Source organism: Amphiprion ocellaris, chromosome 15 (assembly GCF_022539595.1).
Source record: "Amphiprion ocellaris isolate individual 3 ecotype Okinawa chromosome 15, ASM2253959v1, whole genome shotgun sequence".
NCBI lineage: Eukaryota > Metazoa > Chordata > Actinopteri > Pomacentridae > Amphiprion > Amphiprion ocellaris.
This window is the reverse complement of record NC_072780.1, coordinates 26,615,979-26,641,557: the sequence shown is the minus strand read 5'-3', so window position 1 is coordinate 26,641,557 and position 25,579 is coordinate 26,615,979. Positions and strand designations below refer to the sequence as shown.

General features: G+C 41.6%; 2 protein-coding genes across 2 annotated transcripts in view; both read right to left on the bottom strand.

Annotated features, from left to right (window-relative positions):
• Nucleotides 1–1,437: 1,437 nt before the first annotated feature.
• LOC111571917 (uncharacterized) lies at nucleotides 1,438–3,747 on the bottom strand. The gene is made up of 4 exons (XM_023275337.2): nucleotides 3,632–3,747; nucleotides 3,506–3,549; nucleotides 1,678–3,418; nucleotides 1,438–1,512 (listed from the first exon to the last, which is right to left on the bottom strand). The coding sequence occupies exons 1-3, from the start codon at nucleotides 3,652–3,654 to the stop codon at nucleotides 1,704–1,706; spliced, it is 1,782 nt and encodes a 593-aa protein (XP_023131105.2). The 5' UTR covers nucleotides 3,655–3,747; the 3' UTR covers nucleotides 1,438–1,512; nucleotides 1,678–1,703.
• A 3,255-nt stretch (nucleotides 3,748–7,002) lies between these two features.
• LOC111571915 (F-actin-uncapping protein LRRC16A) overlaps nucleotides 7,003–25,579 on the bottom strand; it is a 56,299-nt gene continuing 37,722 nt past the window's right edge. Inside the window, exons 26-38 of the mRNA XM_023275331.3 lie at nucleotides 24,976–25,098; nucleotides 24,719–24,894; nucleotides 23,403–23,490; nucleotides 23,153–23,308; nucleotides 22,839–22,905; nucleotides 18,975–19,231; nucleotides 18,046–18,161; nucleotides 17,330–17,828; nucleotides 16,227–16,269; nucleotides 15,805–15,981; nucleotides 15,542–15,676; nucleotides 11,313–11,465; nucleotides 7,003–9,990 (exon numbers count right to left, since the gene is read on the bottom strand). Coding sequence (XP_023131099.1) covers nucleotides 9,869–9,990; nucleotides 11,313–11,465; nucleotides 15,542–15,676; nucleotides 15,805–15,981; nucleotides 16,227–16,269; nucleotides 17,330–17,828; nucleotides 18,046–18,161; nucleotides 18,975–19,231; nucleotides 22,839–22,905; nucleotides 23,153–23,308; nucleotides 23,403–23,490; nucleotides 24,719–24,894; nucleotides 24,976–25,098 — 2,112 coding nt within the window. The 3' untranslated portion in view covers nucleotides 7,003–9,868. The remainder of the gene's footprint in view (nucleotides 9,991–11,312; nucleotides 11,466–15,541; nucleotides 15,677–15,804; nucleotides 15,982–16,226; nucleotides 16,270–17,329; nucleotides 17,829–18,045; nucleotides 18,162–18,974; nucleotides 19,232–22,838; nucleotides 22,906–23,152; nucleotides 23,309–23,402; nucleotides 23,491–24,718; nucleotides 24,895–24,975; nucleotides 25,099–25,579) is intronic.

Sequence of the window (25,579 nt, the reverse complement as noted above, 5' to 3'; positions counted from 1 at the left end):
CCCAGGTTGCATGCCACTAATTTTGTGTCATCCTTCTCCTGTAGATTGTATTTTGTCCTCTCTGAAGCTACATGTTTCTGATCTGTAGTTTGGATCAGTCATACTCAATGCTCATTGTTCTCTTGTGCATTATTTTCTTTGCTATACTTTTAGTATATACTTGGCTCCCTTTACCTTAACCCCGACTGGTCGAGGCAGATAGCCACTCCCCCTGACCTTGGTTCTGCCAGAAGTTTCTACCCTTTAAAAGGTGACGTTTCTTCCTACTGCTGCCAAAAGGGAGTCACAGGGAATCCTTGATTTGTAAGGGCTTCTCTCTACAGTGTAATACTGCAAGGTTTTCACCTAATGGCATGTATCCACAGGGGCACTTTTTCTCACACGGGAATGCGCCGTATCTGAATATTGCCCAACATGGTGGCCTTTGGCTGGCAAATTTCCTCTTTGATAGCAAAAAACAGTTTAGTGAAAAATATTTCTGAAAGCATTTAGCATGAGAAATAAGCTATACAGTTGCTGAATCTGTCCTCATTTTAGTACAACAATGGCTCATTTAGATGTTTCACAAAGTTTCGTGAGATGTTGGATCTCTGTGCTTCATTTTTATAAAGAAGTCAAGTCTACTTTATGCAAGTGAGCTGCAGGCAACTCTGGAGCAAATAACGTAGCTCGAAAGTCACCACAATGCAACACCAGGTGTTTCACATAGACAATGAATGAGATGTGAGAAATTGACATCCTGTGGACACCTTTACTGTGTGAAGTGCCATCTTAAGATTTTTTAACACGAGTAGAAAATAAGTCCCCAGTGGATGACATTAAACCTTCAATCCTGGTAATGATGGTAGCAACCTTTCACATTTCCAACTCTGCAGAGTATAGTAACAGCAGCACATGAAGCATCCTTAGAGAAAAGCAGCAGCTGTTTCAACTGTGTGCAGAATCTGGCACTTGCTGTCTTGATGTGCAACCTCTAATTTTCCCTGATACTGACCACCCGCTTGGCAAACTGCCTTCATCTCTAGTTAGGCATTTGGTTGATACCCATTGGGCTCTTAGTTTAGCATCAGAGAAGACTACATTAAACTGCCATGTTCATCCCCTTATGTTGAGGTGAAAGTTAAAGTGGTTGTTGACACCAAGTTGTGCTCTTGGGAACACAAAGACAAGCTGAAGAAGTTGTCTTGAACCAAAACCTGATTCTTTCAGAGTTTGCAGTTCTACCTTGACATCTGATTCCATACAAGTCCCTGGTCTGACTCACAAGAATAAATTAATGATTTAGTAGCTTTAACCAAGTACTGTGAGCTACCAGTGTTTCAGTAATTCTGGTGCCAAGACTGTAGAACCAAAATCCAGGAGAATCCCATTTAAAATGAAACATTGTACAGTGCCATCTCCATAAATTGAGATTCAAATGATATCCACAGGCAGCAGTGCAATTTCAAGAATTTTATTAAATCTCACAAAAGTTGAATGCCATGCCAGAACTGTCCACAAAAACTCTAGAACCTGAAAAGAGAAACACAATTTAACACATTTCCAATGCATTTTTCCTTCACATAAAACTGTCAGGGGAAAAAAAGCAAAACAATCCAAACCCCCCCTGTAATACAGAGAAGCTACATCTTGAAAAGATTAAAGATGCAAGTCATTGTGAACAGAATAGGTACTTACAGTTGGGACGCTTATGATTGATGCTGCTACCACCGGTATGGGTTTCTTGAGAGGCCTGGTCCAGAACTTCTTGGATTAACATTCGTTTGTGGGTTTGAGTTGCTAGACTGTGCAATTAAGTCAAGAGCATAGGGCCACATGCCAGCTTTGGTTTGGAGCACACCTGGCTGCTGCTGCTGGGGCTGGTGGACTTGGGGCTGCTTGGGTGGGAAGACTGGGGATTGCCTGGGTGGCTGTTGGAGGGGCTGCTTGGGCGAGAAGACTGGGTGTTGCTGGGGAGGAATCTTGGGCGGGAAGACTGGGTGTTGCATCTTGGGCGGGAAAACTGGGGGTTGCTTGGTTGGCTGCTGGGAAGGCATCTTGGGTGGGTAAACTGGGGGTTGCTTGGGCAGTACCTTGGTTGGAAAGACTGGAGGTTGCTTGGACTGCTGCTGGGGGGGCATCTTGGGTGGGAAGACTGGAGGTTGCTTGGATTGCTGTTGGGGTGGGTTAACTTGGGGTTGCTTGGGTGGGAAGACTGGGGACTGCTTGGGTGGTTGTTTCAGTAAGTAGGTTGGGAGATGCTGGGAGGGCTGCTGGGGCAGAGACACTGGTGGTTGCTTGGGTGGCTGCTGGGGGGACTGCTTGGGCAGGAAGACTGGTGTTTGCTTGGGTGGCTGCTGGGGGGACTGCTTGGGCTGGAAGACTGGTGGCTGCTTGGGTGGCTGCTTGGGGGACTGCTTGGGCAAGAAGACTGGTGGTTGCTTGGGTGGCTGCTTGGAGGACTGCTTGGGCAGGAAGACTGGTGGTTGCTTGGGTGGCTGCTGGGGGGACTGCTTGGGCTGGAAGACTGGTGGTTGCTTGGGTGGCTGCTGCCTGGGATGCTTGACTGGGAAGGCTTGGGACTTCTGAGGCTGCTGTTGGGTGAACAGGTTGTCCCACATAGAAGCTTTGCTTTGTAGCACACCTGGCAGCTGCTGCTGCTGGTTGTTGGGCTGCTGGGGTTGGTAGACTGGGGGCTGGTAGACAGAGGGCTGCTGTGGAGGCTGCTGGGGCTGGAAGGTCCGGGGCTTCTGGGGAAGCCGCTGGGGCTTGAAGGCCAGGGGCGGCTGGGGAGGCTGGACAGCCGGGGGCCACTGGGGAGGCTGCTGGGGAAGCCGCTGGGGCTGGTATACCGGGGGCTGCTGTGCAGGCTGCTGGGGAGGCTTCTGGGGCTGGTATACCGGGGGCCGCTGTGCAGGCTGCTGGGGAGGCCGCTGGGGCTGGTAGACTGGGGGCCGCTGGGCAGGCTGCTGGGAAGGCTGCTGGGGCCAGTAGACCGGGGGCCGCTGGGCAGGCTGCTGGGGAGGCCGCTGGGCAGGCTGCTGGGGCCGGTAGACCGGGGGCCGTTGCGCAGGCTGCTGGGGCCGGTAGACCGGGGGCCGCTGGGCAGGCTGCTGGGGCTGGCGTTTGGGTGGGTAGACAAGGGGCTTCTGAGGCTGCTGCTGGGGCACATAGCCTGGCTTTGAATCAGAAGGTTGCGCAATAACATCATCCCACATACCAGCTTTGCTTTGGAGCACATGTGGCTGCTGCTGGCGGGGGGACCGCTTGGGTCCGGACTGCATCGCAATTGCATAACTCGAAACAATGCCACTTTCAGGGCCTCCTGGCTGTGCAGAGCTCTCATAATTGGAAGCAGGTTCATAGCCTTGTGGAAAATCCTCCGCTAGTTTCAGGTAAGGTTTAATGCCACCGGAGGATTCACTTCTAAAGCTAAGTGCTAGAATGGAGAAGCCATATTAAGTGTCAACACTTGACATTAATGAATTGAAGTGCAGCTTGTAGTTTGTGTGGACTGAACGCTTACCTTTTGCATGCTGTCCCAAAGCTACCAGTGAGAGCAGTAGGACCCTGGAAATAAGATAATGTGTGAATGAAGCAAACAAGATCAGTGCAGCAACAAGTCTGTCAAATTACAGCAAAGTAAGTCTACCTCACGCAAAATCCAGATATCATTTTGTGGAAGCTAACAGAAAGTCCGCTGTTAGCAGGCAACCAACAAGACAAGAAACTATTGTTTCAGCTTCTTGTTTGCTGCTTTCTCATCTGTGTTTTTAAAGTTCTGGGAGTTCTGAGTCAACCAGTCACATCTCAGTGTAACAGAGCAATTGGCACAGAGCAATTAGCACAAACCAATCAGAATCAAGCCTGGCAGATCTTCAGAGTCCTCAGCAATCTGACAGAAGGTGTTTCCACTTTAACTAATTAGCACTTCAACTGAGGACCTCTCAGCTTTTCACAGCAGTCTGCAGACCTGCTTTCAAAACACTGGGAATCATCAGATTTCTGCTGCAACCCAAACAGAGGTTAAATTAATTTGTACTGCACGATGAAGCAAAATAGAAATAAATACAATAAAAAAGAGCTGTGGCATGACTTCCACGCACAGAAGTTTCTATCAGTGAGATTGTTAGCGCTAGATAAAACTTTGAAAGCACACATTAAAACAATTCTTTTTTAAACTCATTTTTAAAAAAAAAAAAAAGGAACATTGTATTATAAGTCAGTTTCACGAAGTTCCTATCAAGTTGACCCATGAGTGCATATATTGCATGCTGTTAAAATAGCAGTGAATTAACTCTTTTATTGTGTGAAAAAAGGGCACAGCCAGCAGAGCTTACATTTTGTTATGCATTATAATTTCACAATAATGCCATGCAAACACTTAGTTAGATTGTACATCAGCACATTACAAAGAAGCAGCGTGCAATGAAATCATGAAAAAACACCATCACTGTCATCATGGTAGTAGATATTTTTTCCATCTTATTCCTCACAGCTGCACTGAAATCACAGTGACACATTTAATGCACATTATGTTCCCTAATGCTATTCAGCCCTCTTACAGAAAAATATATACAACTATTAAAACATGCTGGGATTTTATAAGAAATAAATATAGGAAATAAAATAATTTCAACAGAAGAAATGAGAAAAGCTAAAATGAGCCTTATGACTGAAAGAAGATAGAACATAAATGAGAACAGAAGAAGAAAGAAAAGCAAGCCAGTTGAGTGAATATTGCGGGGGTCTGTTAGCTGGGTTTGAAGCCAAGGCACAGAGCCAGCTCGTTCTTCTGGATCTTTCCATCTCCGTTGATGTTGCAGTGACCCATCAGCGCTTTTCTGAACTTGTCCAGGTCTGTTGCACTGATGCTGGGCTGCAGGGGGGATGGAGAGAGGAAGCGTCCACAGGAAAATCAAGATGCCTCGAAGACAAGCTCGTGCGAATCTATAAATGACAAAGGTCTGTTTAAATGGAAAATACTTTTATTTTATGGGCTACCGTTAATGTGACACAAAATTTACTGTAAATGTACAATAAAAGCCTCTCATGGTTCTGTTTAATTGGATTCTTACTGTGAAAAAGATGATAAATTAGAGATCTTCACTATTAGCAATACTTTTCTCAAAAAAGGCTTGTAATTCTCCTTAGCTACATTGTTTGACAAAGTATTGCATTTTTTAGCAATGCAATTGGTATAGTTATTTTATGTGATGGATTGCTTTGAAGGTATGTATACTCATGGTGTCCAAAACAAGGCTGGATCATTTCAAATTTGTTTGGAATTTCCATCACTGAATTGCAGTACCAACCATGATGGTTCCACCGACTTAAAAAAATATCTCAGTGTCCAAATTTAGTTTAAGACCTTGCTGTATCATGGAGGACATAAAACCAGAGACAACATCCAGCACACTCATTTGGAACTGTTGAATTGGGGCTTACCTCCACCAGCTCCATCATATCCTTGACAAATCCATCCACCTCGGGGCCCTCCAATGCACCAGTCTTACTCTATACACACAAACACACACCACATATAGCAAATAAGGTTTAAATTTGAATTTTCCTTTGTGGGGATACAGGCTGCATCCCTGTGTTTTTAATGTATGCTTCCACTTATTTGGTTCTCTGATTGTAAATGTAGAGAAAGATCACAACATACAGTATTCACAATATTTTCAAGTGATGGGAAATGACCAAAAGCTCACATCTAATTACATCTCCAATATTCTAGCTATATACTGAGGATATGGTGTAAATAATCTCATTATAAAAATATTATAAAAATGTCCTTTGTGCAAACCAGTTCCTCTGTTACAATATATGAAAAACAATCAAATTTTTAAAAAAAATTGTTCCTGGGAAAACATAAAACCACAAAAATAATAAGAGAACAGATAATCAAAACAGATAATCTGGACTTACAACATCATAGTGAGCAAATATCTTCTCAAAGTCCCTCTTTCTGTCCTCCTGACTGCAGGCCTGCAGCCACAATAAAACACTGAGAACTTACACAAAACATCTACATGATAAAGGAGAAATTTGTACTTTTGTGTCCCTTTTCTTTACCCAGGTTATTCATTTAACATTGCAAATACAACATCTAAAATATCCCAACAAGTCTTTCAATTTACATCCATCTTAAACTTTAGTAAGAAGTTTTCTTTCAGGGACAAGATTCTGGAGAAAAGAAACAAATGCAAGTCAAGTGGACAACACACTAACTACATTCAAGCTCAGCAACTTCTGTGATACAAAGACCAGATCAGACGATGATGCATTTTTCATAACTCTCTGCAGGATTTCTTCAGCATTCATGTCAGCTTAGGACCATTTTTTATATAAAAGAACTAAGAAAAAGCAGCTACTTTGATAACAAAAACATCAAAAATTAGGTTTTTAAGTCTCAACTTGAGGTCAGTTTGCTTCAAGCCACTCCTTTTAAAAGGTGCATTGTTCCTCAGGCTGATTCTGCAGAGAGCAGTTTAAAATGTGAGAATAGAAGTGAAATACTTTATTGTTTACGGTCAGACCCTTTTCTGTCAGTTCCAACCTGTTCATAAGGTAGATTTACTGCTTTGGACTGGCAAGTTCTTGAAACAATCTGTTCCACAAAATTTGGAAGCATCTTAAAAATTCAACAGAAGCGCCTCTCTGAAATCACATTTCCCAGTTTAGATAATAAAGTCTTGTTGTTCTGCATTAAATCACATTTAGCTTTTATGGGGATGCACTGATTAAATGTACAAACAAAAAGCTGCTAAAAATCCTCTTTTCTCACCATCGAAGTCGAAATGTTGCCAGATCTGTAAGAAACCTGCTGCGTCCAGATTGTCCACAGGCTGGAGACCAGAGCAAAGCCCGAGCAAAAGAGAAAACAATAAAGGACAAAGCTTCTTTCAGAAAGAGACGACGTTTTATCCACAGAAAATCTGCTCAGACGAGACTTGAGAGAACCTCAGCTGCTGTACATGAAGGGAGGATGAGACAAAAAAACACACACAGAGAGAGAAAACCAGTAAAACAGGATTTATTGGTATAAACACACAAACACAGAAATATTTGACAGCTTCATGTCACATTCTTAGGCAGCCATATAAAGAATAAAACACATTATTTACGTGAATAAAAAAAAACTTTTTTTTAAATAAAAGTGACAAAAATACTCTCCCCGTAAAATGAAAACCCACCACCGTTTAACATGAATGAAAAATCTGACTTTTCTGCTCATAATACAATATAAACCCACATAGTTACCTCTGATAGAAACCCCATTTATTCTATAAACCCAGCCTGGAGCAGGTGTTAGTACATATTTACATGGATACATCAGTAAGTGCAGCAGTACAACGTGAACAAAAATCAGAATATGAGGAAGCAAGTTGCTGTGAGGGCTGAAAGCTGATTTGTAGGGAAAATCTGACCCCATAAACATTATATTTTATATTTTAAATACAGGGTTTGACATGTCCAGGTGTCCCCAGAAGAGCATCTTGTTCACATGATGTAGGATGAACACAGCAGCGATGCCAAAGATCCTAATGTTGAGGACATTCTAAGATAAGAAATGAGGTGTCTGTGTTATTTAACTATAAGCCATCGAGTTGGATTTGTGAGATCTTTCAGGAAAATTAGAGCTTTTAGTCACATATTGAATGATGCTAAATGGTACTTGCTAGAGCTGTAGAGATTAACTGATTAGCTATTAAATTAATCATCAGCTATCATGATATTTAATCGATTTGAGTCATTTTTTAAACCAAAAAAGTAAAAAAATTCCTCTGATTCCAGCTTCTTAAATGTGAATATTTTCTAGTTTCTTTCTTCATCTACGACTGTAAATTGATTATCTTTGGATTGTGGCCAAATCAAGCCATTTGGCGATTTCATCTTGTGTACCGATTGACATTCCTCACCAATTTCAGATATCTGGCTGAAGAACTAATCAATTAATCTTCAAAATAACTGACAGATTAGCCATTTTTCAGAACACTGGTTCATCTCACCAGAAACAGTTTTTACAGTAACCACCACAAATTTTCTCTGCAGTTCCAACTACGGACAGTTGTCTTTAAATTTGTGGAAAAACTCTGAATGAGTAAAATTATTTCACACTGGTTCAAATCAAACACAGTTAATGGGCTGCTTTCCAATATCCATATTAACCTAGCATACAGTATGCTAGAAACAGATTTAATATGTCAAAAATAGCATGTAAAAATACCCAAATGTCCCATGCATGCTTTTCTGTCCATTCTGACCCACAATCCTTTGCGCAGTTTTGTCACATAATTCGCATATAAACAAACTACAGCCACTGATGGTGTGCAAACAGATGATGACTCATTTCATACAGACCATGAAAGTTTAAAGGTGCATTATTATGACAAAGTAGTATTTTTTTCCATTGGTTGCATACTGCATGAAACTGTAGACTTTGTGAGGGCAGTTAAAACACAGAAATATGTGATTTGGAACGCAGATGTAGTTTTCCAGCAGAGTTCATAGATTTAGACCTACAGTCAGGGATTCATTGATCTTTCTTTTTTCAAACTGTCATCCTTCCTCTGAAAATTCTGTTTCATCTGGAGCATCTCAAGCTCCTCTTGGATGCTGCCTTGGTTCTTCCTCCATCATATCCCTAGTCGCTGTAGCTCCACCATCTCCATCAGCTCCGGCAAACCAAACATCGGCGGTGAACACAAAACACATTGCTACTGGTGCACCAGTGCAGGAATGTCGTCAAAAACACCACATTTAAATCACAGGCATACTGTGAAATATGAAAAATTACCAGCACTGTGTATAATATTTTGGCTTGAATGTAATAGACATTTATTTATATGTAAACATTTCATTTTGGCAACTTTTTTCTTATCCAATTCTCTCTTATTTGAAGACACAGATGTCTGCAAAATTCCTAAATAAAGCTAAACTGAAACAGGAATGTGAGGAATAATCTCAACCCACAGGCATATTTGAATCAAGAAAAAAAAAAGATTTTTTTTTTTTTTTTACAGTGTAATAGAGCCAAAGTTCAGCACTTTGCTGAGAAGCTAGTCGTCAGAGTTCATTTGAAATTATTTCTAACCATGCAAAGCCTTGATATCACTAACAGAATATTTAATTATGTTTTGGAAAACTTTAAAATATTGCCATTTCTATTGAAAGCTGGAGGGAAAATCATTATGTTGCCTTGAAATGAAACAAAACCTTTGGAAACTTTCAGCTCATCAGGTTAGCATTGTTAGCTAGCATTGTGATACAGCAAGTGTTACTTGTCGCTGCTTCTAATTTTGGCATTTTCCAGTCTGTCTGTTTGAAGATGACGCATGATTTTTTTTTGCAGGATAGGAAAAAGACCTTGTATTTCCAGACTTCCTGCTGGTAGAGCTCACTGGAGTATCAGCTATAGTTCCCCTGCAGAACAGACAGAAAACCAATCAGCTACAATCTGGACCTGCTTATAGTAATTAAAAAAAACAAGAAAAAAAAACCCCAAGTGAGACTCGTTCTGCTAAGTGCTTTGGACTAAGAGAGCTTTTTACAGCTGGACCTGTTTATCTGAGCAACTACAGATAAAACCCATCTGCTCTGCTCTTTATGGTCCTACTTGAACTGTTGACAGTAATGGAGCTGTTTTGACGTCCATTTGGCCGGACAGCTGGGACTGATCCAAGAGGAGGAAACTCCACCGATAACAGCATGAAAAATACCTGATGGTGTCCTCTGTGCCAAAGTGTTGTCTGGGGAAAAAAAAAAAAAAAGAAATCATCGCTGGTGTGCTCTGTATGGTTGTGATTGACCTCCTTAAAAGTTCATCGGATGTCGAAAGGACCGCCGAGCAGGATTTAAGGAGACTGAGAACATCCTCCCAGTATCAAACTGAGGGAACGTCATCACTGGAACCATCTTCTGATTTGTTGTCAAACTTCAGATCAGTGGTTGAAGTTGGGATCTCCTCCTCTGCTGTACTGACATCTGCCACAGATGGAGGCCTCACTGGGGAAAAAGAGAGTAGAAAATAAAGACACCAGATAGAGAGAGGATGAGGCAGAAACACAACAAACCTGAAACCACAAATACTAAGAATGAATTTCACATCAGAGAAGTTCAAGTTGGAACACGAAAGAAGACTGAAATTAGAAAGAATAAAACCTGAGCATGGCAATTTAAAATGCTGAGATGGCTTTAGACTAGAAACCTACAGCTGAAGTCTTTTTTTCTTTGCTCACATTGGTATTGTCAATTTTTCTATGGACTTCCTAGATACAAGAAAATACATAGAGAGCAAAATATTAGTGAGACATTACAGGCTTGGTGCAAAGAATGCAACTGAGGAGTTTAAAGAGCTTATATTCTGCAATTTTACAGGTTAATAATTGTATATTTGGGGTTCACTAGAATACATTCACTGGCTCTAGATTTAAAAAAGTCCAATGGCACCATTAACCAGCCAGAAACTGTAAAAACAGAAAGACTTGTCAGGTTTGCAACTTTCTGACACTCCTTGAACTACTCATTTGTGACATGCCATTTTGTCAGAAAAGCTTAAAATTTTGATATTTTATCAAAATCGGTTTATTCTACGTGTCTCGTTTAGAAACAGTTTTTCTGCTAAAATTGAAAAATTCTGTGGTCGAGGCCAAAACTGACTCAACTGCGACCAGCAGCAATATGACAAAAATTCAGGGACTTTTCAGTTGAAATGCAGGCTGTGTTCATACAAATGAAACATGTAAGCAGTAAAATATCTATAACATGCAGAGCCACCATTTTATTTCCAATACTGTCAACACCTGTAGGCACTTGCAATAGTTTGTATATTTTAATTCATGTTTTTTAAAAAATTGTATATAGTAAATAATCACACAAATTCTGCTTAGTTTTTTCTTTTATGATTTATTGCATTAAAGAAATGTATGCTGCTCTAAAGGCACTTGATATTTGAGTCACATATGGCTTCACAGTTGTGAAAAGGAGTGCAGAATTGTTTAATTTTTTACAAAATCTGATGAGAGATAATGTTAATTTTTGGTAGATTTAAAATGAAGCATATACAGTAATTTTGATTAAATTTTAAGCTTAGATGTCCCATTTTGTCCTAATGCAACACCATGTAACAGATGAATAATTGAAGGAAGTCGAAAAGCAAACGATTCTTTCAGTTTTTACACTTTCTGCCTGATAAATTGTGTCATTTTGATTTTAAATGACAATTTTTTGAGGATCTTTAATATTATAAAGAAAGTGTTTCTGAATAAAATGACAGGGAAAGGCATGTAATTGCAGTGACTGAAAATGTAGGCTGTGACTGGTCGAACCGTATGCTGGGAGGGACTTTGCTCGCTCTCGTTCATCCTCCTTGGCAGCAGGAGGACTGGATGAACCTTTCAGGGATGACCACTGTCTGCTGCCGGCCTCAGTACCTGCTGCAGTGGGAGGCTCAAACGCATCTCCATCTGCAGGAAACTCAGCTGCAGGACGAAGAAGAGGAGGAGGAAACGTGATCAAACTCTTCAGTCAACACATATACTTATACAAACTGTCTGTCAAAAGTTTATCTTGCAGGGTTTATCTGGAAACCACTGGAGACTAAGAGGAGATAAAAACTTAACAGGTTAGGGTATGATGTAAAGATTTTTTTTTTTTCAATTATACTTTTTATTATTTCCTCCAGAACATCCGTAACACAGGAGAGCAGAGATACATAAATACATTGAACATAAAATAAAAATATTAATGATAATAATGTAGAATTATATGCACAATTTATAGGTATGTATTAGGTACGTATAAATATATGTTAGAGTACATGACAAGTTAGGAGATAAATAAAAGACAGATAGCCAAACGAGAAGAAGAAAAAACAAAACAAAAACAAACAAACAAAAAAAACCCCAGTATGATAAATAATATAATGGGTCCGTTTCACGAAGCAGGTTCAACAAACTCTGAGTTTAACCCTGAACTCTGAGTTGATCTACTCTGAGATAGAAAACTCTGAGTTTCCCTCATTTCAGGGTTAACAAACTCAGAGTTTTCACTAAACCTGCTTCGTGAAACGGGCCCAATATCAAGCATGTCTGGAAGGAAACAATTTTCTCCCTACCCAAATTCCCATCCCCATCCTGCCAGTCGAACATACTACACTGTCAGCTAGGTTTTGGTTCATATGTCAAATATCATTTATGTTACATTCCCTGGTGTTAGGAACGGCTCCCAAATTTCTACATAGGTGTCTATATTCCCATTTATTTTGTATATGAGTCTCTCATAAGAGGCAGTTTCTGCCAGGGCAGTGAGCCATTCAGAATAGGTAAGTCTGCAGTTCACCCTCCAATGCCTCAGTATGACCCTCTTAGCTGTACTAAGGACAACCTTTATCCACTGAGCTTTCTTCCCGTCCATCCTTTCGTTTCCTTTTTAGACTGTTCAGTAGGCAAAGAGCAGGAGTAAAATCAACCCCTGTACCCACACTGCTACTGATCTCTGCCATGACTCTCTGCTAGTAGGCAGCTTGGCTCAGACAGCTACAGAACATGTGAACAATATCACCTCTCTCTCACCTCTTACAGGAATGGTCCGACTGTCCCATTCCTGTCCTATACATTCTCACAGGTGTCCAATACAATCTGTTAAATATTTTAAATTGAATTAGTTTAGACCTGGCATCTCTCACTGGTTTTAACAAATGTTTCAGTGAGTTATTCCACTCTTCATCCTTATCTTTAAATCCCTTTCCCATACATTTTTTAGACCTGTGGTAGCATCACTAAATTGATCAATAAGAAATTTGTAAATTTGACCTGCCAGGTGTGGACGACTGCTCAACAATTTCAATTTAGAGCATAAAGAGCATTGACTAGTGAACCTATTGCCTGTCGGGATTTTGTTAGATAGACAGTCTCTAAGCTGTAGGAATCTCCAGAAGTCTCTCCTCTGTAAATTGTAGAGCTCTCTCAGTTCATCGAATGTTCTCAGGGTGTTGTTCTGGTAGAGACATCCAATATACTGGATCCCCCTAGCATGCCAGTCTTTCCAAAAGAACACCTTTCCTCCTATTTTTAAATTTGCATTATTCCATATTGAAGCTGATTCTGTCAGGAAGGGAGATGAGCCTTCCTTCTTATGTATATGATGCCATATTTTTTTAGTATGAGATATTATTGGGTTCTGGAAATCAATTTTTGGACACTGGCTCAAATAGTCTGGTGGTCTGAACGGGACATTCAGTTCCTCCTCTATATCTACCCACAAAGGTCTGTCCTGTCTGTCTGAGAAAAGAGAGACTGTCTGAGCCCCTGTGAAAGCTTCCTGGTAGAGCTGCATATTAGGAAGTCCCAGCCCCCCCATTATCTTTTTTTGCCTATAGTCTTGATGATTTCATCCTAGCTCTTTTTCCAGTCCAAATGAATTGACTAAACATTTTGTGATTTAAAGGTTTTAATCCCAAAAATAGAAGTTGAAAAGTGATGTTTTCATGCTGAAAATTTTGTAATAGTAAGTAGTGTAGTGGTAAAGAATCTCACTCACACTGACAGACATCCGAAAATGAGAATAAATTCTGTTTCTGCCATTTGTGTCCTTGGTGATGAAAGTTTCAAGTGCTTTTGTGATAAAATGCTCAATTCAAATCAAAACAATTCACTCACAATACATGCTAGACAGTTTCCTATAGAGATATTAAGTCCATATTTAACCATATTTTAGAAAACCAACTCCAAAGACAATGGTAGGCAGAGCAGGAATTGTTTCTGTAACACTTTAACTCCATTTAAGTCTGTGTGTAGTTGGCAATAAACGTTTCTTCATATGTGTAAATGATCTTTTCTTCCCATCTGTTTGACTTTCAAATCACATCTTTTTGCACCTTTAAATCACAACAATATTAAAAAAGAACAAACGCTGCTTCCTGTAAGTGTTAATTAAAAAACTAAGGCGTCAAATTGCAGAATCCACCCCCGCATGGTGACATTTGAAAGTATCACATGCAGGCTGGGATTAAATGCTGTAAGTGTGGTGGGTTTTTGCTTCCGCTGCACTGTGCATGGAGTGGAGAATACGGCCTTGAAAGCATTCATTAAACAAGTCGTCACCTGTTTAATGGAGTGCTACATTTTTAGCTCCGGTTTATGAGTCATGCGGCCTTCATCATTAAGAAAGAACTTATTACGGGAAGTCTCTGAACAACTGCGGCTGTCTGTTGCCGGTAAGGCTTTTGCTTCTTGCAGATTTTTTCCAGATTTCAGACAATCACTTTAAATGATCAGTGTAAAGTTCTATGAATCAAATTATGACACTTCAGGTAGAAATACAAATTCATGTACTTAAGTGAAGCCACATAGCAGGAAAACATACTTAAAATAATAAAGTAAAAATGCTGGTTGGGTTCATCTGACTGATATATTATTATAGTTGCCATCATTTTATTAGTAAAAGTGAAGCATCAGTATGTCAGCAGTATGTTACTGTTGTAGCTGCTGCAGGTTTGAACTATTTTCTAGTCATTTTTTATACAAAGACAGCAGATAACATGATTAATGGAAGAGGAAAGACGACAAAAACAAAACTGATCCACAAATCTTTCAGTTTTTTGTAATCTTTAATTTTAGCTGAGATATTGGATCATTTATTAAATTATGCAAGAACTTTAGAGGGATGGTTTCTGGAACTGTTAGCAACTCACAGACATCTGAAATGTGAGCCCGCTTAACCCTGTGAACCCCAAAAGCTACCGCTAGTTTTGAAAGACACGTCAAAAAATCTACAAAACTGATCATTTATCATGGCTAGGGACTGTGAAAACATTTAAAACATTATGACAGCTCATGGACTAATTCTTGTAATGTGCAGTCCTGTCTGGAAAAGTGTTGAAATCTAAGCTTTTGCACCAACAATTTGCACCAACCTGAATTAGTGAAAAACTAAAAAATTCTGGGCTAATCAGTAAACCCAGAGACGAGTAGTAAGTTAGCTTTTGCACGGCAAAATGTCAGAGACTACAGGCTGAACTGCAGGCAATGTTTACACGGAGCAGAGAAGAGTACGGATGAGTACAGAAATACATTAAAAATGTAAGCACTGCAATTATTATTACGAAGCTAATTAAAAAGGTATGCAGTAAAACATAAAACTTTTATCAGATTTACAACATTATAATTGTATCATATTGTCACAGAATACATGTCTGAGTTCTTTCTACTTCTTTTTGGTTGTTCTGTTTCTACTGAGGTGTAGAACTTTATATTGCAGTGAAAAATGAGTCCAGTGAGAAAAAAATGTGACAGGAACCACAGAAATGCACAGAAAATGCTTAGAGTTCTAAGTTATATCATCCACTGTGTAAAATCTGTGTTTTAAAAGTAATCAAAGCTGCTAGATGAATGCAATGGAGTACAAAGTACAATATTTCCCTCTGAAATGTAGAAAGGATAAAGTGGCATTTAATGGAAATACTCAGGTAAAGTACAAATCTTCGCTTTCCAACACTGTCTGTTACTACTGCTGCTGCTGTCGTGCTAATAAAAGTCAAACACATTCAGATACCCACCTTCCAGAGGAGACAGAGGTCCTGAAGGGTCACTAGTGCTCTCTCGCTCTTGCTCTGATGGCGCCCTCTTCAGGCGAGGAGCAGGAAGTGGTCCTTTGGGGGAAGAGCCGCCTGCCTGAGCCTCGGTGGAGTCATCTGAGACACAAATACCAATTAAACAGCTGATTGATAATAAATAACGACAGCCCTTCCTGTCAGTTTGATGCCCCACAGTTAATTTCAAAAATCCAGTGCTTGTTTTGTTTCTCCCTGTCCCTGTTCACCTGTGATGTAGGTGCTGCTTGGCCTAGGACTAGTTGGACTAAGGGGTCCAGAGGTGCGGGAAGCTACTTGTGGTGGTGGTGGTTTGGGTGTGACGCTTGGTGGTTTGGACCTGGGAGTCGGTTCTGGTCTGGACTCCTCAGTGTCTGCTGGGACGGCAGGGTGGACATCTGACTTGGCTGCAGGAAAATGACAGAGGCAGTTTAGACGATTACAGCTTGTTTCTCTGTCTTTTGTATTGTTTTCACTGTTTTTATTGTGTATTTTGTGTATATATGTCTGTATGGTGTCCTTGAGTGCCAAGAAAGGCACCTTCAAATAAAATGTATTACTATTAAATCAACAGGAGTCACATGTTTTCAAGGTATTTCATAAAAAAAAAAACAGCAATATTTAACGTTCAAAGTGCTAAGGTAAGACAGACCTTTGTCTCCGTCCACCTTGTCCAGTAATGATGATGATTCATGCTGGAAACAAAGAGAAAGAGAGCTTTTATTATAATATAGGTCACTATATTTGAACTCACAGCACTTTGTGAAGAACATTTGTTCAATCTAATGCACTCCAATAGAGCTCTGACTTAAATCAGTTTATAAAGTATTAGCATTTTCACATTTTGTCAAAAAGATGGGAATTCTACTGAATGTTTATCATTGAGCTGTACTGACTCACACTATTAAAGTGTTCTAAGTATTGTGTATCAGCCCTCTGGATCCCAAAAGCTGCCTGCAGGTTTGAAAGACATTATTTTTTTTAAATTTGCCAAAATTACACCATTTATCAGAGCTACAAACTGTAAAACACAACAAATCTTTGGATTTTTTAACTTTCCTAGGGTGTGTAATCTAATCTTGTGTGATCTTGTGTTCTTTTGAGAAACCTAACCAAAAACCCAAACTTCATCAACTTCATTCAACTTATTCTAAATGTCTTTCTAAAAAATTTTGCAACAAAAAAAAAATTATTTGCTGGGACCAGATTCTGTAAAAAACTAAAGAACTCTGCACACTTTGCCACCCCCAAGAAGCCATTAGTGACTCGGCCACAACCAACAACAATTTGACAATAATTTAGGAACTTTTAGGCTGAACTGCACGCTGTGTTTACACAGAGCAGATGGAGGACAAGTATGGAAACAAGTTTAAAATGTAAGTAGTAAAACATCTATAGCTAGACAGTCACCATTTTTTCCAATACTGGTATACTTGTACACACTTGGAAAAATGCTGTGTTGTTTTTATATGTTGATTTCAGTTATCTGGCAAAGAAACAAAGAAATTCAACTTCTGTTTTTTCTTTTTATTGTTCATTGTGTTATAACTTTGCCATACTGCTAAGAAGACATATTTAAGTTCTCTCTATTTCTAATCATGGTTGTGCTGTTTTCAGAAAAGGTGCAGGAATTTATATTGCAGTGAAAAATGAGGCAACAGTGTGCAAAAAGTGCCTAGAAACTGCTTGGATTTCAGAGGGTAAAGATACGATAAGTAGCAACACATTGACTAATGATCCACAGACTCCACCCACCTTCTTTCCAGCCATTCTCTCCTGTCTGGCTTTCATCTCAGCCATCAGATCCATTCCCATCACAGGAACCCCAATGTGACGGGGTATGTGTGGGTTCTCTTTCTTCTCTGGGTTCTCTGTCTTCTCCAGGTTCTCCCTACTCTCCACCTCCTCCTCTTTCTCCTCCTCAGCAGGTTCAGCGGCGGTCGGAGACACCTCAGTCCCAGAATCTGTGTGGTTCGAGGATGGAGCCTTATGGAGCTCCGGATGAGGCTCGGCCACAGTTGCAGGGGTTTTAACAGGTGGTGTCGGGGATGTGGGTGAAGTCTCCTCAGGTAATGAGGCTGCAGTGGTGGTGGATGAAGAAGGCTGAGGTGGGGAGATGGAGGCAGCTCCGTGGCTCTTCTCCGACCGTGACGTTCGGGATTTGATGAGGTTGAAGAAGCCGCTCTTCCTGGATTCACGTTTTTTATCCGTTGCTTCCTGAGTGTTGGAAGATGGACCTTTCACAGAGGGAAGTCTGGAGAACAGAAAGAAAAAATATTTAGCCTGACAAGCCAAATAAATCTCCCAAGTCTTCACATTGTAAAAAAGCATCTGGTGATTTTTTATGCTGATGACACTCAACTGTTCTTCACTTTCAATAAAACTGATTTGGGGAGATGCTCCATGTAAACTAATGTGTTATCAAGTTGCTGTGTGAGAATCATGTAAACAGTTTAAGGCATGAGCCTCACTTGAAGCTGAGTTTAATGACTTTCTTGCAGAAGAAGTCCTCCAGGCCCTCATCCAGCTTCCCCATTACGCTGTTCTGGTCCATTTCCTGTGAAGCAGAGCTTCCAGTAGCTGCCCGCTAAAGCAAAAGACAAAGAGAAAGATGCATTTAGTGAATGGCATAAAAAAATATACTCTTGAGGTCACGGCACTCAGAACAAACTTTAGGGATTACGAGAAACCCACTTTTTCTTTAGTGATTACCAAATTCGAGATCGCAACATTGATATTTTCCAACATTTAACTCTGAATTTTTTGCTCCTGTCACATTACTACTCACTGTGGACTCTTTCTTCACTGCAATACAATGCCTCGATGACGTTTGAACATCAAAAATCAAAAAAAGAAAAAAATTCAAGTTGAATTTTGGATTATTTGCTTTACAAAAATGCAGAAATCTGGAATTAACTTGTCCAAGACGCTTCAAAGTGCCCACAGGTGTTACCAATACTGGACTAAAATGGTGGCTTTACATACTACAGAAATTTTATTACATCAATTTATTTTCATACTTGTCTCTTCTCTGCTCTGTGAAAACACTTCCTGCAGGTCAGCAAAAACAGTCTCTGAATTGTTTGGGGACAACTGAGTTACAATTTCTCTCTCTTTTTTTTTAATCTAGTTGTGCAGCTCAGATTTGGTTCATCTTACATAACAATTTCAAGGACAGTTGAAAAGTTGAAATCTTGACGATTAATTCTGTTTTTTTTCAGGTTCTGGCTCTGATAAATGGTGTAATTTTGCAGATTTTTTTAATGATAACATGACTATAAAAACTGCTGGCAGGTTCTGGTGTCCAGAGGGTCAGGAGAAAAGTTACATTTTTACTATAACGTATGTTATATGCATGCTGATAGTAGGACTGAAACAAATGGTACAACTGTACACCTACAGGTGATCGGCTGGGTTTTGTCCTCTTCTTGGGTTTTGGGCGAAGTTTGGTGCGATGTTCCAGCGTCTTGTGCTCCACAGGTGGCAGCTCACCCAAACAGATGGGCTTTGTGTCCTGTGGAGGAGGTGGTGGTGGGATGTCTCCATAGTGCGACAATCTTTCCAATGGCTGTGAAGAAGCAGGAGGAGGAGGAAGAGGAGGGTCCTCGACATGGATAGGAACCTCTTCCAGAGCTTTGTCCAGGTCAAATTCCATCTCTGTTAGATAAAATAGAAGTATCAAAGAAATCCAAATCAAAAATCAAGATCCAACATGTCAGAAATCCAAGAGAAACAGCTGCATACAAGTTCTAGTAGCAAAGCTTCCCTTCATCTTCGTGACTAAACCCTGATGAGTTATAAAACAGCCCGCAGAATATTAAATATCCCAGATTAATCAAAATCAACCCACTGAACAGGGCTATTACACAATTTATCAGTGTAAGAGATGATTAAACATATGTATTTTAAACACTTAGTTTAGTTCCACAATCACAGATACACCAATAATTCTACACAAGAAACTGTTTCCATCCATCCATCCATCCATCCATCCATCCATCCATCCATCCATCCATCCATCCATCCATCCATCCATCTTCTTCCGCTTATCCGGGGCCGGGTCGCGGAGGCACTGAGCTCCCTCCGGATGTCTGAGCTTGTCACCCTATCTCTAAGGCTGAGCCCTGCCACCCTGCGGAGGAAGCTCATTTTGGCTCATTGTATCTGTGATCTTGTTCTTTCGGTCACTACCCAGAGCTCATGACCATAGGGGAGGGTTGAAACATAGATGGACTGGTAAATTGAGATCTTCGCCTTGCGGCTCAGCTCCCTCTTCACCACGACGGTTCGGTGCAACGCCCGCATTACTGCTGACACCGCACCAATCCGCCTGTCCATCTCTTGCTCCATTTTCCCATCACTCATGAACAAGATCCCGAGATACTTGACCTCCTTCGCTTGGGGAAGCAACTCCCCCCCCAATTCAGAGGGAGCAGTCCACTGAACCAGAGAACCATGGCCTCGGACTTGGAGGTGCTGATCCGCATCCCCGCTGCTTCACACTCGGTCGCAAACCACTCCAGTGTCTGCTGAAGGTCATGATGTGAGGAAGCCAACAGAACCACATCATCTGCAAAAAGCAGAGATGCGATCCCGAGGTCCCCAAAACGGACACCCTCCTCACCCCGGCTGCACCTTGAGAGCATGTCCATGAAGACCGCAAACAGGATCGGAGACAAGGGGCAGCCTTGGCGGAGTCCAACACCCACTGGAAACGTGTCTGACTTTGTGCCGAATATGCGGACACAGCTCTCACTTTGGTTGTACAGGGACTGGACGGCTCGTTTCAACAAGCCTGGTACCCCATACTCCTGCAGTACTCCCCACAGAGCCCCTCGGGGGACACAGTCATAGGCCTTCTCCAGATCCACAAAACACATGTAGACTGGCAGGTCGAACTCCCATGACTCCCTCAGCAGCTTTGCAAGGGTGAAGAGCTGCTCCACCGTTCCACGACCAGGACGGAATCCGCATTGCTCCTCCCGAATTCGAGGTTCGGCAATCGGTCGGAGCCTCCCTTCCAGCACCCGAGATCAAACTTTCCAGGGGAGGCTGAGAAGTGTGATACCCCTGTAGTTGGCACACACTCTCCGGCCCCCCTTTTTGAAAATGGGAACCACCACCCCGGTCTGCCACTCCACAGGTACCGTACCCGATGCCCACGCGACATTGTATATGCGTGTCAGCCACGACAGTCCAACAATGTCCAGAGCCTTCAGCATCTCAGGGCAAATCTTGTCCAAACCTGGTGTCTTGCCACCGAGGAGCTTCTTAACTACCTTGGCAACCTCTGCCACGGATATGGACAAAGATCCCCGGTACCTGTCAGCTGCTTCAGGAGACCCCTGAGCCAACCAGGCCTGAAAAGCCTCCTTTTTCAGCCTGACAGCTTCCCTCACCGCTGATGTCCACCAGCGGGTTTTTGGGTTGCCGCCGCGACAGGCACCAGTGGCCTTCAGGCCACAGCTCCTAACAGCTGCTTCTGCAATGGAGGCTTTGAACATGGACCACTCAGACTCCATGTCCTCAACCTCCCCTGGGATGCAGGAGAAACTCTTCCGGAGGTGGAAGTTGAAAACCCCACGGACAGGGTCCTCCGCCAGATGTTCCCAGTTCACCCGCACTCCATATTTGAGTTTACCAGGTCTGTCCGGCAGTCTTTCCCGCCATCGGATCCAACTCACCACCAGGTGGTGATCAGTTGACAGCTCTGCACCTCTCTTTACCCGAGTGTCCAAAACATATGGCTGCAGGTCTGACGATACAACTATAAAGTCGATAATCGACCTTTGGCTTAAGGTGCTCTGGTACCAAGTACACTTATGAGCCACCTTATGCTCGAACATGGTCTTTGTAATGGAAAAATCTATGACTAGCACAGAAGTCCAATAACAAAGCACCACTCGGGTTCAGATCAGGCAGGCCGTTCCTCCCAGTCACCCGCCTCCAGGCTTTTCCATCATTGCCCAAGTGAGCATTGAAGTCCCCCAGGAGAACTATGGAATCCCCAGGCGGCAGCCCTTCCAGGACACCACCCAGAGACTCCAAGAAGGCCGAATACTCTGAACTGCTGTTTGGTGCATAAGCACAGACAACAGCCAGAGTTTTCCCCTCTGCAACACAAAGTCGCAGAGAGGCGACCCTCTCGTTCTCCGGGGAGAACTTCAACAATGCGGCGCTCAGCCGGGGGCTCGTGAGTATCCCCACACCCGGCCGGCACCTCTCACCCTGGGCAACTCCGGAAAAGGAGAGAGTCCAACCCCTCTCCAGGATTTTGGTTCCGGAACCCTTGCTGTGCGTGGAGGTGAGCCCGACTATATCTAGCCGGTATCGCTCCACCTCCTGCACCAGCTCAGGTTCCTTCCCCACCAGTGACGTGACGTTCCACGTACCCAGAGCTAGTTCACGCCACCAGGGGGCGGAACGCCCAGGCCCCTGCTCCTGCCTACTGCCCGGTGAGCATAGCACCCGACCCCAATTTCCTGCATTGCAGGTGGTGGGCCTACTGGGCATCCAAGATTTCGTCAATCTTTAAACCATCGGAACCTCAAAAAGCAGCTGGTGGGTTTGACGAAATGCTATCTTAAAAATAAATTGCCTAAATAACAAAATGTAGCAGCTAGACACTGTTAAAAACAGAAAAATGCCTTGAATTTCAAACTTTCCAACAGTGGAACTACTAATCTATAAGGTGTCTGTCCTAACCAGATTCTCTAAAAGCAAAAAATTATGGTCTCCTTGCTGCAACTGTCAAGCCATTAGTGACTCAGCTGTGATCAACAGTCGTGACAAAAATTGTGGGACTTTTCAGCTGAAATGCAGGCAGTGTTAATGTGTAATGTAAACGTTGATTTCAGGTTGGGGTTTTTTCAGGTTTTGTACCATAAATAATTAAGGAAATGCTACTGTAGTTTTTCTCTTAATTTATAATTCATGGCATTGTAACTATGCTTCTGAGTTCTCTCTCCTTGTAGTCATGGTTGTTTAATTAGAAGTAAAGGATTTTACATTGAAGGGAAAAATGAGTCCACAGGGAGGAAAAATGCGATAGAAGAAAAAGTGCTTGGGGTTTACAGGGTTAAAAACTGATCAACACAAGTAAACTGAGCATGAAAATACATCCTATGGAAGAAGGATTTTTAAATGTAAATAATAATTCCATCTCATTGTAATTTATATTTAACTGTGTAATATAAATAGCAGTGGTAGGATGCTCAGTCATCTGAAGCCATGTTGGACATTGGGATGCTTTTGTTTTACTCACCGAAGGCTACAGAGACGGGTCGCAACATCCTGACCAGAATGCTCTTCCTCTTGGATTTAGGAGTCATCTAAAGAGCAAAAACAACATTGTATGTAGTTTCTATTTTCACATGAGTAAGTGGACTTTCAAAACATGCGCTAAACTCTGTACAGCATCTACTTAAATGATGATGTGACTGTACTGATGTTTTCTTAACCCTCTGATGCACAGTGTGGGTCAGGAGATACCCATTTTCCATTGGATTTAGGTCACTTTTGACCCATGTTGTGCATCAAAGGGTTAATATTCATACCACATCATCCATATTTTCTTACCGTGCAGGAGTCCATATCCTCCAGGCTGTGTTTCCGGTCCTGTTTCTGATCCTGGTTGTGGTTCTCCGGCTGCAAAACTGTCTCATCCAGGACCTCCGTCTCCATCTGGGGCTCCTGACGCAACAGAGGTTGGTCCTTCCTGATTAGGTGATCGGCCTGGAGACAGACGGATGGAGGAGGGAAGGATGAAGAAACAGAAAGACAGACAAACAAGAAGTCCAGCAGACACATGGGCAGAGAGGACACTAACCAGAGTATGTTGTGACCTGGAAAGAGACTCCAGGATCTCATCAGCGATGCGATCAGACAGAAACGACGCAATGCTGAGTTTTACTTCGCTGTTTCAGACAGAAATAACAAAACACACATAAATAAAAGAAAATGCAGAACTGAAAACCACATCTGACCAACATGACATGTTACAAAGCTCCCTGACTGGTGAGACAACAGGTGCAGGTTTAGTTGTGAAGCAGATCCACTGCATAGAAAAGTGTGGGATCAAACCTGACTTTACTGTCGATATCTGCTGTAGGTCAGGAGCACATTTCATAAAAGCCGCAACTTTTATCTGAACTGCAAATGTTGGCAGCATGACGTAGAATAAATAACTGCTGCAGAGGGAGGTTACCTTCTTTCTCCATGTCATCTTTACATTGCAGACAGTAGTTTGCTGATATATTAATGTTCAAAATCTTGTATATTGCACCTTTAACTCCCTCCTGTCACATTTCCCTTCACTGCGGGCCCATTTCACTGCAATATAAAGTCCTGCACCTCTATAGAAACAGAAGAAGCATGAATAGAAGGAGAAGGAACTCAAAATGACAAAAATAATTCCATAATCATAAAAAAAAGTTAATTTCTTTGATTACTTCTTACTTCTCCTATTTGCTCTGTGAAAACAGCCTGTAGTTCAGCTGAAAAGTAACTAAAATTTTTGTCAAGTGACTTTGTATTTTGTTTTTAACAGAGTCTTCTTAATGCAAACTTTATTTCAGACAAATCTGCAAATGAGAGACATAGAATGAAAAGATATTGATGGACTATTCATATCCAATTTTCTTACATTTGTAGAAAAAAACAAAGGGCATACATGATTACTTTGAGGACTCAAACTGTTGAAAATTCAACAGTTCCTTTTGTTCTTATAGTGTCTTGCTCTGATGAATGGGCAATTTTTAAAGAAAGCATGTCTTTTAAACCCGCCGGTGGATCTTAGGGTTCAAAGGGTTACAACATAACACTCCTAATACTCAAGCTAGGACCAGAAAAGACCCTGATAATTTCTGATATTTCATTGATCTGTTTCTTCCTGCATTCAGTCTGCACAGTGAGAACCAAGACACAAGAACATCACAGAACGCCTGGTTTGTTTTGGAAGCACATGACAGATATGTGAACAAAAAAATGCATTTACCACCTTGAAATCTCACATCAGCTGCAGATAAACAAAAGACTTGTTTCCTTGGAAATACCAGTCATGGACTTCTTCTGATAATAAAAGCTTGCAACTCAAGAACCCGCTAAGTGAAGCTGGTAAACACACAGATATGCAGCAGATCAGACCTGATCTTGTTGATGATGTCGACCCCGGACTGCTCCAGCAGCGTGGTGGTGATGAAGCTGCGAGGTATAGTCATCCTCCCTGCACCGGCCTTCAGCAGCTCCTGATGAAGGCTGCTCCTCTTCATCACGTGAGGACAGAGGCCTTCAGCAGCGTCCACCATGGACGCCAGCATCGTCTGAGGCACATGAGTTAGCAGAGTTTAAGTCTCACAGTAAATTCCAGAGTGAGGTCTGCACGTTATCGTTAATCTCAGTACCTGCAGCTGTTCGTCCATCACTCTCGCCACCTCTCCTGCCATCGACTCCAGTTTATCCTGAATGGCTCCAACACAAGCTCCTCTGGACCCCCCACTCCTCAGATGGTACAGATTGGGGAGCAGCTGGAAAACAAAGCAAAGTTCAGAAAAATAACGAGACTGAAAAAGACACGTGACTATCCAGCATGAGTCCAGGGCAAGACACTTCTACATTGACTGTATTTTTACATTAACTATATAATTCCTCCCCTTTTTACAGGAAGGACATCTAAAAACATCGGACACTTACATTTAAACAATAAAATCATTTCCGATGTTATTTCTCAATAGTCTGGGCAATATCAGTTTCTGTATGTGTAATGGACTATATTTCATATTTTCATTTCTTGTCAGTTTTATGTGTAATATTTCATTATCATTTTTATTTGCAACATTTTGATTACATGTGCAATATTTCTCTTTTATGTACAAAACTGTCAATGTAATGCACAACATGTCATTTTCAGGTGCAATATTTCATTAGAATGTGTGATATTACTTACTACAACATTACTTTTACTGTCATATACAGTCACTGTATTATTCTAGTCTTATTTGAGCTTAC

What these genes read in the sequence shown, in the direction of transcription:
- LOC111571917 (XM_023275337.2), bottom strand. Translation starts at nt 3,654, where the DNA reads ATGATATCTGGATTTTGCGTGAG. An exon ending in ATATCTGGATTTTGCGTGAG is followed by an intron (nt 3,550 to 3,631) that starts GTAGACTTACTT and finishes TCTTATTTCCAG; the next exon opens with GGTCCTACTGCTCTCACTGG. An exon ending in TTTGGGACAGCATGCAAAAG is followed by an intron (nt 3,419 to 3,505) that starts GTAAGCGTTCAG and finishes TCTCCATTCTAG; the next exon opens with CACTTAGCTTTAGAAGTGAA.